The 16,692-nt window shown below is 36.9% G+C and overlaps 2 protein-coding genes across 2 annotated transcripts; one reads left to right on the top strand and one right to left on the bottom strand.

Moving 5' to 3' along the window:
• Nucleotides 1-5,617: 5,617 nt before the first annotated feature.
• On the top strand, nucleotides 5,618-6,568 carry LOC144218266 (olfactory receptor 52D1-like). The gene has a single exon (XM_077748123.1). The coding sequence runs from the start codon at nucleotides 5,618-5,620 to the stop codon at nucleotides 6,566-6,568; it is 951 nt and encodes a 316-aa protein (XP_077604249.1).
• A 5,941-nt stretch (nucleotides 6,569-12,509) lies between these two features.
• On the bottom strand, nucleotides 12,510-13,451 carry LOC144218255 (olfactory receptor 52E1-like). The gene has a single exon (XM_077748112.1). The coding sequence runs from the start codon at nucleotides 13,449-13,451 to the stop codon at nucleotides 12,510-12,512; it is 942 nt and encodes a 313-aa protein (XP_077604238.1).
• Nucleotides 13,452-16,692: the final 3,241 nt, after the last annotated feature.

Below are 16,692 nucleotides of genomic sequence, written 5' to 3'. Positions count from 1 at the left end.
AGACATTCGTAAAGAATGTAAGTAAATATAAAAATAATTTGATAAAATTCCAACCTCTCCAATTTACAAATTGGTGAGATTGACACAAAAATGATTTAAAACCATTCAAAGCTCTCAAAGGAGCCTAAAACACATGTAAAAGCACAGTAAATCTAGATGGCTGAGAGGATTACATGTTTATTAAAGTTGTCAAATTTTCCACATTAATATTTAGATACAATTCAACTTTCACCAAAATCCCATTTTGATTGATTTCGTATAATCAAATGAATTTTCTGCAAAAGTTATTCTGATAAATTGTGAAAAGAGTAAGATACAGATCACAACATGAAATTTAGACTATGATAAAAATTGTAAAGTCTGATATGACTTAAACATTCAAATGCATATGAATATGAAAATCATGGAATAAAATTAAACCAAATATCATAGAGACATTATGGTTGACATTTGTGTTTATATTTTCCTATATTAAAAATAAAAAGGCATTATTTAAAGTAAAACAACTAGACATCCATCCTTTTGTGATAAATACACATGATGTATTTAAGAACAAACAAGTCTAAGACTCAAGCAATCTTGCAGAGAGGCAGGCTCCAGAGACACGCCAAAAATCTCACCTTCCCTCTCCCCACCCTTGCTGGATTCTCCTGTTATTAAGATGTTAGTTCTAAAGACTTAGACCCTGAGTTCTGAATTCAAATTGAACTCCCAGAGGTTTCTTCTCTTGACATGTGGGGAGGCCACCCCCACTCTATGCCCTTGAGAGCTTTAGAAATCAGAAAACATGTCTATAACTGAGCTTATTTGGAAATGCTATAAGTCTTGAGAGAAGCAAAGCATTCCTCAGACCAACATGCTCATCCTCATCCTCAATAATGCCCTGGTAGGTAAGGCACTGGTCGGTCACACTCATTTGTATCATGGGCTAGCTAAGTGGACAATAGCCAAACAGAAGTTTTCAGGGCTCTAATCAAAGCAAACAGGCTCTATAAAAAACATCTTGTATAAGATTTCTTAGGGCACCTGAGCCCATTTGGCTTTGTGGCCCCTGAATCTACTACCTACCTCTGTTTTACTCTCTATGGGTTGAGATTAGGCTGCAACTTTTACTGAGAATAAATTTGTGCCTGTGCTTCTCTGCTTGGTTCAGTACATCAGAGGAAGTCTGATGAAGGAAAGGATGGGAGTATAGGTGTGTCAGTTCTTTAGCCTGAGCAAATCTATGGTATTTGAGTAATGTCACATACTGCCTATATAGTCGTAAATGCATTATGCCATTTTACATTTACAAAACCTTATGAAATGCTCATCCCCTAAAGCTTAATGTAAAGATTACAAACTTTGTAATTATACTTAAGTAGGGTTCAAATTCCAGATCCTTGAATTCATCATAAAATAGCTTTGAGGAATGTAAATTAACATTCTTAGGTGTTTTTTTAAAAATCTGTGTTATAAGTATGGTTATCTACCTAAAACACACCTTAAGGATTAAATGAAATAATACCTGCAATGTAAGTAATATAGTACCTAATATATGCCATTCATGTTGATTTATCTTTGTAAAGAGATGGATAGGGGTGTAAAACATAGCCAAAAGGCATAATAGGGTGGGGTTTTTTCATTTTTTTTCCTCCCCAAAAGCAGACATAAGTTTCTTTCCCTCCAAACCCTCTTTTTCCATCCCATAGTTAGACAAGGAACAAAATGGTGACAGAATTTAATTTTGTTAGAAACTAATCCCTGGGTGTGTCTTTAAAGATTTAATATTAGAATCAGGAAAACTGTTAATGCACTATAGTATTTAAAGATAGTGTGCATTATAATACATTTATAGTGATTCCACTGGTTCTCTTAAATTTATATTGAAATTATTTACCAGAAAACTAATAACACTGCCTTTGCCTTTTTTCTTTTCTTCATTTTTTGGAACAAGCAAATATATGAAAGTACATGGCCTCTGCCAAATATTTTATTTGCAATATATATATGCAATATAATATATTTATTTGCAGTATATATTTATATATTTTTATATATTTGCAATATAATAAAGGAGAAAAACATACAGAAATAGACAATATGACAAGAGATAGAAGACAGGTAGGTACACACATCATAGGAACACTTGAGGGATATCAGATGGCTCAAAGTTTCCAGAAAAATAATCTCACAGGAGCTGATATGTGAGTAGAGTCTTCAGTCCTAACCAGGTTACTAAGGGTTCAGTCCTAACCAGGTTACTAAGGGCTTGTATGTGTAAAGAAATGCTATGACAAACAAAGAAACAGGATTACCACTTTCATGAACTGAAGTAGATGACCAGTTCTCTGAGGAGAGAGATATAGAAAAGGTATTTCAAGGGATTAGAAAACTTGCTAATATTTTATAAGACATGGAAGGCTACATCTTCTTTGTAACTTCTTGGGTTGTATTTTTTTCTAATAAATACATTTGTAACTCTGCATTGTTTACTCATGTACTTTATACAGGTAATACATGAATATCTAGAATACATAGGCACTGTTTAAAAAAATCAAGCCATACAGATGCAGCTAAATTACACTGTCTATACAGTCTATGCAGTCTATATCCAGATCCCACATTTTAGATCTCTCCTACATTGTATGTGTATCCTTTTTAGGTTATTTCTTATGTTTATAAAATTCTTGTTATAAATGTGTGTGTCTACACACCCACACATGTACACACACATATATATTTATGCTTAATTTTTGCATGTATGTGAATGTTAATGGCAAAATAAAATTTCTGCTTCATTTTTTCATTTGTTTTTCTGTCAGTTTGTATAAATATACTTTACTTATCCTAAGTGTTTCTGAGTATTCGAATATATAAATATACAACAGATTTTTAAGTTCAGTAGTACTTTATTTCCAGGCATCTTGAATGTTTCAGTATTTATTTTTTTACAGGCACTTTTACAATGAGAATTACTGTTTATACTTCCACATGTATATGTGAACATTATTCCCTAAGATGTTTTTAATAACAATGATCACTATACAATTTTCCACAGAGAGTAGTTTCAATTTTCTTCAATCAATTGGGCATAAGAATAGCTCTTTAACCCAAACCTCACTAATGCTTGTTTTCTGTTGGTTAAAAACAGAATAATGTATGATTTGTGTCATATTCATTTAATTTTTAATTTCTTGATTGCAAGTAAGAATAAGGTCTATTTTATGTGATTGAACATTTGCATTCAATTCAATGTGAATGTTTTCTCTACATAATTTGTCCACATATTTTCTATCAATAAAATATGTTTAAATTGTGTAATGGCATAGAGCAAGTAGAAGGCATGAAAGTAAAAGTTCATGAGAAGTAGGAGAATGTTGATGGAACTACAAATACAGATAAAAGGATACGAAGTTTCTTTTTAGGACAAAAAAAAAGTATGTAAAAAGGCATTAGCCTGATAAATATACATATACATAAAATTTATGGTAAGACAGGGTAGGATTGAGAGAGCATCTGGTGGCAATGTTAATTAAGATTGAGAGGTTAATTTTCTCTCTGAGAGGTCATCTGATGAAAAGTGCAAGAAAGTTAATTAAGAAGACCAAGGCTTAGATTTAGACCTGTTCCTTTATGGAATATAATAGTTGGGAGGCTTTTCAACCAGTATGCATAATCAAATTAATGGTGATGGCTTTTTTTTATTGTTAGACACAGAACAGTCTCATGCTCTTATATGCACAAATGAAAATAGACTGTCACATCATTAGGGCAATTATTAGACTATACTTAAGAGTAAGGCTCTAGAATCAGTGTGTGGGCTTGAAACAGGTCTGTCACTTACCAGCTGTTTAAACTTGTAGAAGTTATCTAAATCCTCTCATCTTAAAACGGAGACAAAATTTGAGTTAATACATGAAATGTTCTTAGGAAACCAACTGACTCACTTAAGCACTTAAAAATGCTTGACTATTATATTACACAACTCCCCAATAAACTGGTTTCCCTGTATTTCTCTTGTCTCCCAATTCATAGCATAATTCAGAGTAAAATGTCATTACACAAACTTTCCAAAACCCCTTGACCCACACATCCAACTGTTTTCATGTTCAGAAAAAGAATATCCATCCCTAGAGATCTTGAAGGTCAAATAACCAGAGTAAGCAGAAACTTTGGGTATGAAATTTCAACAGACTAAGAGGAAAAAACACATGTGTCATCACTGTAATTCAATATTGATGCCCAGTCTGCTACACATATTCCAATCCTTGCTTCAGTGGATGCTGACTTAAGGGTTATTTTTTCTGATCACAACATTCCATAATCTCCAACCACCTATGGTAGATTAAGAGGAGTGTTTGTGGAATAGTATCAACTGTGCCTTTAAGAAGAAAAAGGGGGGAAACCTGTATATTGTGGGGCTAGTATGATTTTCAAAATGTTCTAATAGTCTTAAGAAATGGAAGAAGTATAATCAGAAAATCACAGTATGGGGCTGGGGAAGGAATCAGCCAATACAGAAGTGTGCAAAGCAAAGGAAACATCATGAGGGGAAGTTGGGATCAATTTGCCTAGAGAGGGTGCTGAATGGAGAGCAAGCCATAAAGTAGTTTGACTAACTGGATACATGTAAAGAAGGGAAGGAAGTTCATGACAGGATTATAATCACATGGTTGCAATTCTTGCTTGCTGACGCCAAGAGTAAACACAAACGTTTCACGAGGGGAGTCACACTCAATGCAATGACCTGTTCATTTCCTGACACACTGTTATCAGCCCCACTCTGGCCATCATGTTGAATTAGTTCCATGTTGGTGTGAATGAACTTCCTTCTGGTCCTTCCAAAGCAAGTCACACATCCTCCCAAACTTTGGTATTCCTTTCTCAAAGCTACACCTATAACTTGAAATCTTGGCATGAACTACTGTGACTGAAATCTAAAAACACAAGGCATATTTTCTACTTAAAACTTTCTATCATCCCTCCTGACTTTCTAATCTATGTCCTACAACTGTTTCTACTTCCTCCAAACCGATGAATCTTACATATTTTTCCCTGTATGATTCTATATATACATTTACAAATATATGTATCTTAATGACAGAAGGAGTTAGTTGAAGGAAACATTACATACAGTGTAGTTTCGATGAATTAAGCATTGCTGTTCCACCAAGCGTCTACATTTATGTTTATTTTTTGTTTGTATTTAAATTCTAGTTAGTTAGCACATGATATAATATGGGTGTTATATGTAAGTACTGAATCACTAAACTATACACCTGGAACTCTTACATATTTTTTAGCTTTCAATTGAGGATACTTTCTTCTAAGTATGTAGAAGATTTTGGATTTTCACCCATTAAGATCCAATTTTTGGTACCAGTTATTGCCCCTCATTTAGCATCCACAGATCAGCCACATTGCATATTATAACTGTGAAATAATATCTGACAATCAGATATGATGATGAAATAATTCATAAATATTTACAGACATTGTATTTCTTTCATGACCTGAAATTCCCTGCATTGTGGCTCACTTAACTCATCAAAGATTTCCAAATTTGTAAGCTATTATTTTTGTTTGCTGTAGAGGAAAATCCACGAAGAGAGAACTAAAACATCAGACTCTTGTTATGTCAGCATACAATAAGACTGATGTGCATCCATCAACCTTCATCCTCACTGGCATTCCTGGGCTGGAGGCTGCCCACATCTGGATCTCCATCCCTTTTTGTGTGGTCTACCTTTTGGCCGTCCTGGGAAACTGCTCTCTTCTGTTTATCATCAAGACAGACCCCAGCCTCCATGAGCCAATGTACCTCTTCCTCTGCATGCTGGCTGTGGCTGATCTGGTTGTGTGTACTACAGCTGTACCAAAACTTCTTAGCCTTTTCTGGTTCCATGATAGAGAGATTCGCTTTGAAGCCTGCCTCATTCAAGTGTTCCTGATTCACTCTTGCTCGACCATGGAATCTGGCTTCTTCCTGGCCATGGCTTTTGACCGTTATGTAGCCATTTGTAACCCATTAAGACATTCAACTATTCTGACACACACTGTAATTGGGGGGATGGGTCTAGCTATAGTACTCCGGGGCACAGCACTTCTCAGTCCTCACCCCTTCCTGCTACGCTGGCTTCCCTACTGTAGAACCAATATCATTTCCCACACCTACTGTGAGTTCATGGCCCTCATCAAGATTGCCTGTGCTGAGACAAGGATCCGTAAAGCCTACAGCCTCATTGTTGCCTTCCTTACTGGTGGCGTGGACTTCATATTGATCATTTGTTCTTATGTTCTCATACTGCACACTGTCTTCCACCTCCCATCCAAGGATGCCCGATTTAAGACCTTGGGTACCTGTGGCTCCCATATCTGTGTCATCTTAGTGTCATATACTCCAGCCTTCTTCTCTTTTCTCACCCACAGGTTTGGGCACCATGTGCCCCCCCATGTCCACATATTTGTGGCCAACATCTATCTTCTGGTCCCACCTATGGTGAACCCTATTATCTATGGGGTAAGAACCAAGAAGATAAGGGACAGGTTTCTTAAATTTTTCAGTTTTTCAAAGCCTGTGAAATAAATCTTTTGTGTTGATGAGTAATATATGAACAAATATTACATTATCTATCTTAGAATGTGTGATTTCTTCATACAGATCCTCTTTTAATGGTCAGAGGACTAGGGTTTTTCTGTGGTAAGTAATTCATCCAAAGATACATTTTATGTTGTAATAATCATTACCTAGAGGCAAATGTATCACCGAATATGACTCTTTACCAAAATATTTAAGTATTGTTTCCTAAAAACCACAAAACAAATATAAAACTAGAATCATCTGTGGCTAAAAACAAGAGATTTAAAATCAACATGATACATAATCATGTATCTTTTGTTTACCATTTAAGATTTGCTACCAGATTTACAAATTCCACCCCCCACATGCCTTTTTTATTTTATTTTATTTTATTTTATTTTTTGCCCCAGTCATTCCTTCTTGACTTAGGTCCTCCTTTCTCAAGTACGTACCACCACTTAGTGAGACTTTCTTGGTGCTAACTTCTGTGTTCATCTACAGTTTTTTAAATTTCTTCTTGAATGATACTATTCTAGCTACACAGTTCCATTCTCCAGTTACAACATTTCCTTAGCCTTTTGATGTTATTATCCTACAGTCTTCAGGAATCTATTTTTACTTTGAGGAAACTTCTTGTTGGCCAGATTGTCATTAATTTGTAAGTAATTATCTTTTCTGTCTGATTGTCATTAAATGCTATTGCTCTGGTGTTCTGTAGTTTCACATGGATAAGTCTCACAAGCAATACGCTAAGTGACAACAGATTACATACTGCATGCTTCTGTTTAAATGAAACTTTAAGGAAGGAAAGTTAGTGTTGGGGTAGCGTTCAGGCATCCTTGTGTTAAAGTTCTGTAGGTGATTTTACATGCAGCTAAGACTGACCTGCACCTGGAGCACTTGGGTGACTCAGTCAGTTAAGCATCCAACTCTGATTTTGGCTCAGGTCATGATCTTACATTTAGTGAGTTTGAACCCTGCATCTGGCTCTGAACTGACAGCTCAGAGCCTGCTTAAGGTTTCTCTTTCCCTCTCTCTCTGCCCCTCCCTGGTTTGCTCTCTCTCTCTTTGTCAAAAAATAAACACAAAAAACTGATTTAAAAAAAAAACTGACTTGTGCATTGAGGCACAGAGACATTAGTTGACCACAGGGAAAATATTTTAGTAAAGTACTTCACACTTCAAGCTAAACTATGAAGAGAATCAACATTTGTTAAGCATTTACTTAATTTAGCTCTTTATTGTGATATATATATATATATATAAACCCCATGATATTTTTTAAAATTAATTATCAATTAATTATCATTAATTATCATGATAAGTAACTCAACAAACTTTTATTCAATGGGCTAGTTTAGAGGAGCTAGGATTTGAAGTTTGTCTAGTTCTAAAGCCACAATTTTCTTATAATCTCACAATTATTTCATATACAGCCAAATTAGTGCATGGAACTCCTAGGAACAGAGCTTCTCACAGGCTGAAGTATCAAAATTGTTGCTACTGCTCATTTCATTCTCCATAACCACACTCAGTTTAAATCCATTTAGTTAATGTTTACTTGTTTACCACAATCACCGGGAACATAGAAATGAGTAAGGCAAGGTTTGTAATCAGTTTCAGAGTCTCAGAGGTACACATAATCAATATATCCTTTCTTCTCCATGTTTTCCCAAAAAGATTGAGATTGAAGAAAGGTGTGGCAAATGTGAGTTCAAAATATCATCTTTCTTAGTTATGAAGTCTATTTTGGAGGACCTAGTTTGGTTCAGGAGTCAGTGAACATTCTGTGGAGTGCATGGGTAGCTCAGTCAGTTGAGCATCCAACTCTTGGTTTGGGCTCAGGTCATGATCCTAAGGTTCACAAGTTCGAGCCCTGCATAGGTATCTGCACTGACAGTGTGGAGTCTGCTTAGGATTCTCTCTCTCCCTCTCTCTCTCTGCCCCTCCCTTGTTTGTGCTCTCTATCTCTGTCTCTGAAAATAAATATATAAAAACATTTTAAAAAATTAAAAAAAGAGTCAGTGAACATTCTAACTAAAGCCCAGAGTTAGGCATATATTCTTAATCAGAACAGGAATGCTTACTTCACAAAGGAGCACCAGAGAACATATGACTGCCTTAGAAAGTCTCACTACCAGGAAGTGTGTGTGTTGGTGGGCAGGAGGGCATGGGGAGAGAGGTCTTAATGAAACTTATTCAGTTTACTCCCACCAAATTTTCAAATCTGCAGCTTCTCCCTAGCACATCGTGAAAAAGGGTGTGAAAAAATAATGGACTTTACAGTACATGAGCATCCAGAGTAGGCTAGAAATACAATGTTCCAACAGTCTGATAAAGTTGATTCAGACATGCAAACACTTACTTTTTGTATAATAACATGTACTACTTAACATAGTGTGTACATTCTCATAACCACTCCTGAATTCTTTACATATATTAATCCAATAAATTCTCATGCAAGCCAAAAAACATTTGTAGCATTAATAGCCTCATTTCACAACATAAGAAAATGGAGAAATGGCGAGATCATTTGGCTTTCTCATAGCCACAGAGGTGGTTAAAAAGGGAGACAGGATTTGAACCTAGGAAGTCTGACACCAGGTTTACATTTTCAGCCACTACACTGCATTTAGTCACATGACCTTCTGAAATAGCAATGTGACAAGTGCTATGATAGACATAGAAGGTAGATATGTAATCAACCAAGGCCATGGACTATAGAAAGTCAAAAATAGTTCCAGAAGATAAAGACATCAGGAACATCAGGTAGGCAACTAAACAAAGTTCCCTGTGGATTAGGTCAAGACAGATGGATAGAATGTGGTGTGGAGGGTCAGGGGAGGGAGTATTAAGAGTGGTATTTTGAGTTAGCCAATTCTGCTTTCAGTTATTTCACCTCCTAAAGTTTATCTCATTTTATCCATCTGACAATCAACCAATTAGTTTATTAACCAAGTTTCAACTTTCTGGAATGATAGTTTTCAAAATTTAGGCTTGAAGCCTCTTAAAAATACATATTGCTTGGCCCACTCTAAACTAGATTCATAAGGTCTGTGGTGTATCCCACAAATAAAATCCCATTTACTTTCCCTCAGTCATTCTGTATATTTATAATTCAGTGATCCACAGTCCATGCCACAGTTGTAGGAAGCTGAGAATCAACACACAGGTGTCCTACTCAGACAACACAATATGATTCAAAATTCCTAACAAGATTTATAGTTTTTACCTAGAATATAAAAAGTTGGAAAGAGTGCCATTCAAAAATTTTTGACAAAGAAAAGTATATGTTGGATAAAAAAAATTTTCAGGGTGCCTGGGTAAGTGGCTCAGTTGGTTAAGTGTCCAACTTTGGTTCAGGTTATGATCTCATGGTTTATGAGTTCAAGCCCCGCATCTGGCTCTGCGCTGACATCTCTGAGCCTGGACCCTGCTTCAAATTCTGTGTCTTCCTCTTTCTGTGCCCCTCCCCTGCTTGCCCTCTGTCTCTCTTTCTCAAAAATAAGTAAACATTAAAAAATAATTTAAAAAACTCACAATTTTCTTGGACCTGTCAGAAAGTTGAAATCATAGAGCAACTAACTAACCCAAAACTTAAGGAAACATTGGTAACTCCAAAGAGAGATGGAACACGATTCTGCACTTACCAGGTGCCAGATACTAAACAAGCCAGTATAAAGAATCTGTTAAAATTTTAAACCAATTATTCATAGCTGAGTATGAACCTCTGTGAGAATACAGAGTGTCTGGGAGTCTTGTGTATATGACACAAAGGGGACTTCACAGCCTCTCAAGTTTTTCTCCCTAGACCTAGACCAGGTATTCATTTGAAAGTCTGAGTGCAGGACTAGAAACCAGAGAAGGCCTTCATCATGGAACAAGCCTGATGGAGGCAAACATCAGCCACCATAAGATGAGAATGACCCCTCATCCAGTTTCTCTCCCCTAAGGAACAAAAGCATTTACTCTGAAGGAAGAGTACAAGTGAAGACCCATTGCTGCTGAGACAAAGGAGCAGAAAAAACTTTATAACCCAGGGTGAGGCATCTTCCCCAGAAACTGGAGAACACTTCTAGGGGAGCAGCAGAATCACTGAGAAGGCTTCACTTTCAAGACCCAGGGACATAGCAGCCCAGTTGGTCATGTTATATTCCAGCTCTCACCAGCAGACCAGCAGAGTTCAAGTAACAAGTGACATGCTCTACTCCTGAGGGAAGGTGGAGAACATGAAGAGTGGCCTGATTTGTAGCACAGCAACAAAGGGAAGATCTAATAGTGATAGTGGGTTAGACATCAGGAAAAACCTAATTCATCATCCCACACTCTGAACATAAGGTAAAGTTAGAGGAATGTGATACATTCACTGAGGACATTCAAAGCAATGGCATGAAGAAATGAATTACCTGAGTAGTCTTTTACCTATTAAATAAGTTGAATCTGGAGTTAGTAACCTTCTAACACAGAAAACTCCAGGCCCAGATGACTGCATGGTGAATTTAGTCATTTAAAGGCTAAATACAATTCTCCACAAATTAACCAAAACATATAAACAGAATGAGCACTAACCAAATCATTCAAGGTATAGTTGAGGCCATATTATTAAAATCCATTTCATTAAGTAGAATAAATAGATAGTCAGGGGATGAGCTCAGTCTTGCAGGAAAAACTGCTTGTGCCTACAATCTTACAGCATAAATGATTGTTTCAAAGAATCCCAAGTTCCAGATGTGATGCTAATTAACACAAATTCCCACTAAGAATTTATGACATCATTTTTTCTACTATAATAAAAATAAGTAGGATCTTTTTTTCTAAAGTGCATGCTACAGAATATTAGCATCATAGGTTGGTCAAAGGAACACTTGAAGTCAATATCACCTTAAAATTTCAAAGGAATATATGTTAGTTAAAAATATGAGAAATCCTGCAATAAAAATAGAGCTAAAATTTTAGTTTTATTGGACAGTATTTACGTAGATATTTTCTCTGAATCCTTTGTACAAATAATGCCAATAATATCACCTAGAACTAGAGAACACTGAGCGGTAGCATATGGAACAAGAGTTCCATCTTTAACACACACACACACACACACACACACACACACACACGTACTCACTTAGCCAATACTGTACTTGGAATGTCACTAAAGCTTCCTGCTTTCCTTAAGAGAGAAACTTGTCCATGAAGTGGCAAAAGACATAGAGACAGCACTGTTTGAAAAAGAGTTTTTTGTTTGAAAAGAAGTATCAATAAGCCAGACTTTATAAGTACTCATTCATCAAGTAAGTGGTACAATTTCAAACCAAAAGACTATGAATTTGCCAAGATTGTCAAGTTTTTGCAATTCTCCTCATGGTAGAAAATAGCTACTTTTCTTACATGAGTATCATGTTCATAGGATCAATTTCATATCTTCTGATGATAACATGGTAGAGGCAAGAGGAACCTATGCTTCTTGATAGCAAGTCCAGGCATATGGGAATGTTTCAGCATCCATTGTTTTGGGGACCAGCACTGGTAAGGGTGATGAATTACTCCTGTTTAAATTAGGATATGAAGGGATTTATGGATGTTTTTATTATTTGTGTGGCATTTCTTTTTTGGAGGGTTGATATTGCTTTAAAATGATGCCAAGTATGGAATGCAATGTGTTTGGTCATAATGGAAGCAGAACCAAGAGTTTGTTTTCTTCCACATGGGGAATCTGAATGAGTTCCAAACAATGGGAAATGATAAAACACTTTTATTCATGTGTTGGACATGGGCCCGACTTTTCATTTCTGGGTTTGAGAAGGAGGGTGATAGGCCTCCTCTAAGATAGGCCTGCATAACTTCCAGATGTGGTCTTTCTGTTCTGAACATAGAGGATTAGTTCTGCTCCTTTCTAAAATGGATTATTTATAAGAGTTATGTTTTGGGGCGCCTGGGNAAAAAAAAAGAGTTATGTTTTTTTCTTGGAAAATGCTTTCAGCACCTGTTCTCTAATATGTTTAGTTCTGATGCCATAGATTACAGGGTTGAGAGCAGGTGGAATGACTACATAGAAATTAGCCAAGAGGATGTGGATATAACGCGGTATATTCTGGCCAAACCTGTGGGTCATAAATGAAAAAAATGCAGGGGTGTAGAAAGCCAACATGACACACACATGAGAGCCACAGGTGCTGAGCGCTTTGAGCCGGGCATCATGAGAAGGCAGTCGAAAGACAGCACGAAGGATGTGGACATAGGAAATGACAATGGCTATGATGTCAAACACCAGGATAGAGATAGCACATAAGCCATAGATGATGTTGACCCTGATGCTGGCACAGGACAGGCGGGCAATGTCCATGTGTTCACAATAAGTGTGAGGGATAAGTTGGTGTCCACAAAATGGTAACCGAAGGATGAGGAGAACAAAGGGTATGGCAAAAGACAAAGGCCTCAGTAGAATTACCAATGCAATGATGAATACCACCTTGTTTGTCAGCACCAGTGTGTACTGAAGAGGGTTACAGATGGCCACATAGTGATCATAGGCCATGGCCACGAGCACAGCCGACTCCATGCCAGTGCATAAGTGGATGAAGAACATTTGGATGAGACATCCCTCAAAGGAGATTTCTCTCAGGCTGAACCAGAAGATGCCAAGCATCTTGGGGATGGTGGATGTGGAGAGGCCCAGGTCGATAGATGACAGAATGGCCAGGAAGTAGAACATGGGCTGGTGGAGGCTGCTATCAGTTTCAATCACAGAAAGGATGCTGATATTGCCAAGAACAGCTATCAAGTACACAACAAAGAAAGGGAAACCCATCCAGGTATGTATGTGCTCCAGCCCAGGGATCACCAGAAGGAAGAAAGAATAGGGATGAAGTAGGGTGTTATTAAGTGAGACCATCTTTCTGGGATAAATTTAGAGCAAAATATATTATAAATCAAGTACCTCTCATTCACTGAGTAGGTCTCATCCTTGCTTAGGGCACAGAGAAAGTGAAGAAACCAGTGAAACATTTATTGTATCTACCCATATCATTGCATCATTGAGACTTGAAGGCATACAACATTGAATGGTAAAATGAAGGCACTTGATTTCAGTGTACTTCATCATATCCATTCAATGGAATTAAATATTTTCATGAAATGAAAATTGACTGAGTATCTAGTATGTATCTGGTATATATGTGCCAAGCTCTGTGCTAAGACCGATTGCAAAGGATGAGTTAGACGAGGTTCTTTTTTTGATGGAAGTTCAAGTTTTAGTGGTTGAAACAGTTATGCAAATCAACCATCTAAATTGATAAAACAATTTTTAAGATAACGGTGTTCTGCTGTTATATAAGTGCACAAAACATTTTCCTGAAAATCATTTATCATCATTTTATGGAAAAATTATTTGTTTTCTGACTATAGACCTTATGTACAAGGTAGGGACATAACATAAACATAATGACAGCCCTTGTGATTCCACATGTACAGCATTTCTGAGCTGAACCTATAATTCACTCTTCTAAGGAACTATAAGTATAGCAAACCAGAACTTTGTAAGACAATTTTGGATCTGTGTTGGCTTCTCACTGTTTAAGTCCCCCAAGCATTTTTCATGCCATAATCATCTTCTGATCTCTCCCTTCTTGCCGGTGCCAGCATCAGAGAATAAATCTGCCTTGAGGTTTTATAAGGAAGCCACACAAAACTTCATTTCAGGATACACCTCTTAATCTGGGTGAGTCTGCTTAGAATTGAACATACATATTCTTCTTCATTTTTGTCCTGATGATAGGCAAATAGACCCTTGCACTTTAAGTGCTCTCCTTATTATGCCTGTCTGGAAAGAAATGCAGATTTATACATGGATGCATAAACATTATTGTTCAGGTTTATAAAATATTACAAGATCATCAGGTAAAGTGAGTTAATTTACACAGACCACTTTTTGAAACTAAATTCATCATTTCTCATACTATATATGTTGTCACAATATATACACCTTAATAATTTTAAGTACATTGTGATCAGGAGCTCTTGCTTGTTCTTTTATAGATAGATGATGATGATAGATGATAGATAGATAGATAGATAGATAGATAGATAGATAGATAGATAGATAGATAGGTATGCACACAGAGAGAGAAGGTCTTCACTTCGAAGTGCTAAGTAGAAATAAGAATTACTAATTTAAGGAAATTGCCACCATCAGAAAAGTAGATCTAATCCATACCACTAGAAGGCTATCTTGTTATTAACAAGAGAAGTTTGGAAGAACTCAGAGGGCTGAGGTAAGATGTATTATTGTTATAGATCTGTTTCAATGTACTCCACTCCCATATATATAGAATTGGACCTTTCCATTGTTCTTCTGCTCAGTATTCTATGAGACTCTTACGTACTGTGCAAAGCAGGAACAAGCTACATTAGCCAGATTGACTTATGAGAGACTCTTGAATGCTGAGAACAAACTGAGGACTGATGGGTGTGGGGGGGAGGGTGGAGATGGGCATGGAGGAGAGCACTTGTGGGGATGAGCACTGGGTGTTATATGGAAACCATCTTGACAATAAACTATTTGTAAAAAAAAAAAGAAAGAAAGAAAAAGAACACTATTTCTGGGGATGGAAGTGTGTGTGTGTGTGTGTGTGTGAAGGGTGCATTTCATTTTACCTTGGGTCTTGGGCAAACTGACTAAGAAATCCTAGAAAAAGTTTGATCACAGGTACAGGAATGAGACAGTTAAGATAATTAGTCAAAGGCAAACAAATTACTAGATTGAGAAAATAGAAGAGGGATTTCAAGAAAGAAAGAACTATGTAGAAAACTATCCCTAATTTGAACAGGGATGACTATAGGCAAGGAATGGCATTTAAATCCAGGGGATTTGGGAAGATGAAGTAGAATCCTATGATCAGATCTCTTTTCTGTGATTGTGGTTCAGCTAATTTAGATTTTAGTGTGTGAGAAATGGCATACTGTTTGGAAGCAGACACTAGGCACTGAAGCCAGGGTCTGCATGCCATGTGAATTTGTAACATTATTTCCATTCTTTGGGTCCATGATTCCTCACCCTTGAAATGAGTCTGAAAGGCCTACATAGCAGGATTCTTGCAAAGTTTGCATGACTCAAGATGGGTCAACAAAATAGTTATGATTACTGGTTAACCTGTCGATAAGAACATGATAAAGTAGAGAGCTTTAGTGGAAGTGATTCTGACATATCTCATGCTTTCAGGTAGTCCATACATCAGGAGTCAGCAAACTAAATCCTGATCCTTACTTTATCTTCATATAAATATTTTGATAGGGTATCTAACATTTATAATAGAGTATATCTGATTACCCTATCCTTATACATTTTCACCGACATTAGCATTACACACTTGGAGGCCAAACCATTCCAAAATGATCAGTACTGCCTTTAGTTGGAAGAAAGTGGCAAGTGATTTGGTGTGTTTTACTAGGTTGAAATTTGTGAGAGATAATTTCTGAATAGCTGAAGATAAGTTCAATTATTGTTCTCCCTCTGGGTCAAAAATGGACTCAGCCTTGGGCTATGTATCCAATCTTTAAGTAAGACTAGAAGGGATTGAAGGAGAGATAACAGTGAGAAAGACACAGAACTCTTGAAGAGAAAGAACTTGACAGATCAGTGAATAGTTAGGCTCCAGGTCAGTGAGGAGCTCTATGGACAAAAAGAATGACAGAGGTGTCAAAAGATAAAGAAGCTGAACACAGAGATGTTGTAAGGGTATATTAGAAATGAATACAGAACTTGCTCACATGCATGCAAGAGATTATGCCAACATATTGTCATAGTCAGTTCCTTTATCCCCTCCCTTCAGTCAAGAAGTTTTCCTACCTCCCACCCCCCCAACCTATCACCTTCCACTCTTTTCCTTGTGCTCAGCTGGCCACAGATAAGGATCCATACTTATAAAGCATTGCTTACCAGCAAGAACTCCTGGAGAAGTTAGCAAATCTCCTCTAGTATCCTTCTGAGCCCCATTTGCTTTGGTGGGAGGATTTTTTATATGTTGCCACAGCCTCTAGAGTGAGAACATAGCATATCTTGGAACTCCTTGGGGACAGTACAGGATACAAAGCTCTGAGATTTGGATTAACTCCTTTTCTAGTGGAATATACCAGAC

This window comes from Crocuta crocuta, unplaced genomic scaffold, assembly GCF_008692635.1.
Source record: "Crocuta crocuta isolate KB4526 unplaced genomic scaffold, BGI_CrCroc_1.0 scaffold662, whole genome shotgun sequence".
Taxonomy (NCBI): domain Eukaryota; kingdom Metazoa; phylum Chordata; class Mammalia; order Carnivora; family Hyaenidae; genus Crocuta; species Crocuta crocuta.
Note: the sequence above shows the minus strand (reverse complement) of the source record. Positions and strands in the feature narration are given on the sequence as shown.

Coding starts and splice junctions, on each gene's coding strand:
- LOC144218266 (XM_077748123.1), top strand. CDS start 5,618: ATGTCAGCATACAATAAGACTGATGTGCATCCATCAACCTTCATCCTC.
- LOC144218255 (XM_077748112.1), bottom strand. CDS start 13,451: ATGGTCTCACTTAATAACACCCTACTTCATCCCTATTCTTTCTTCCTT.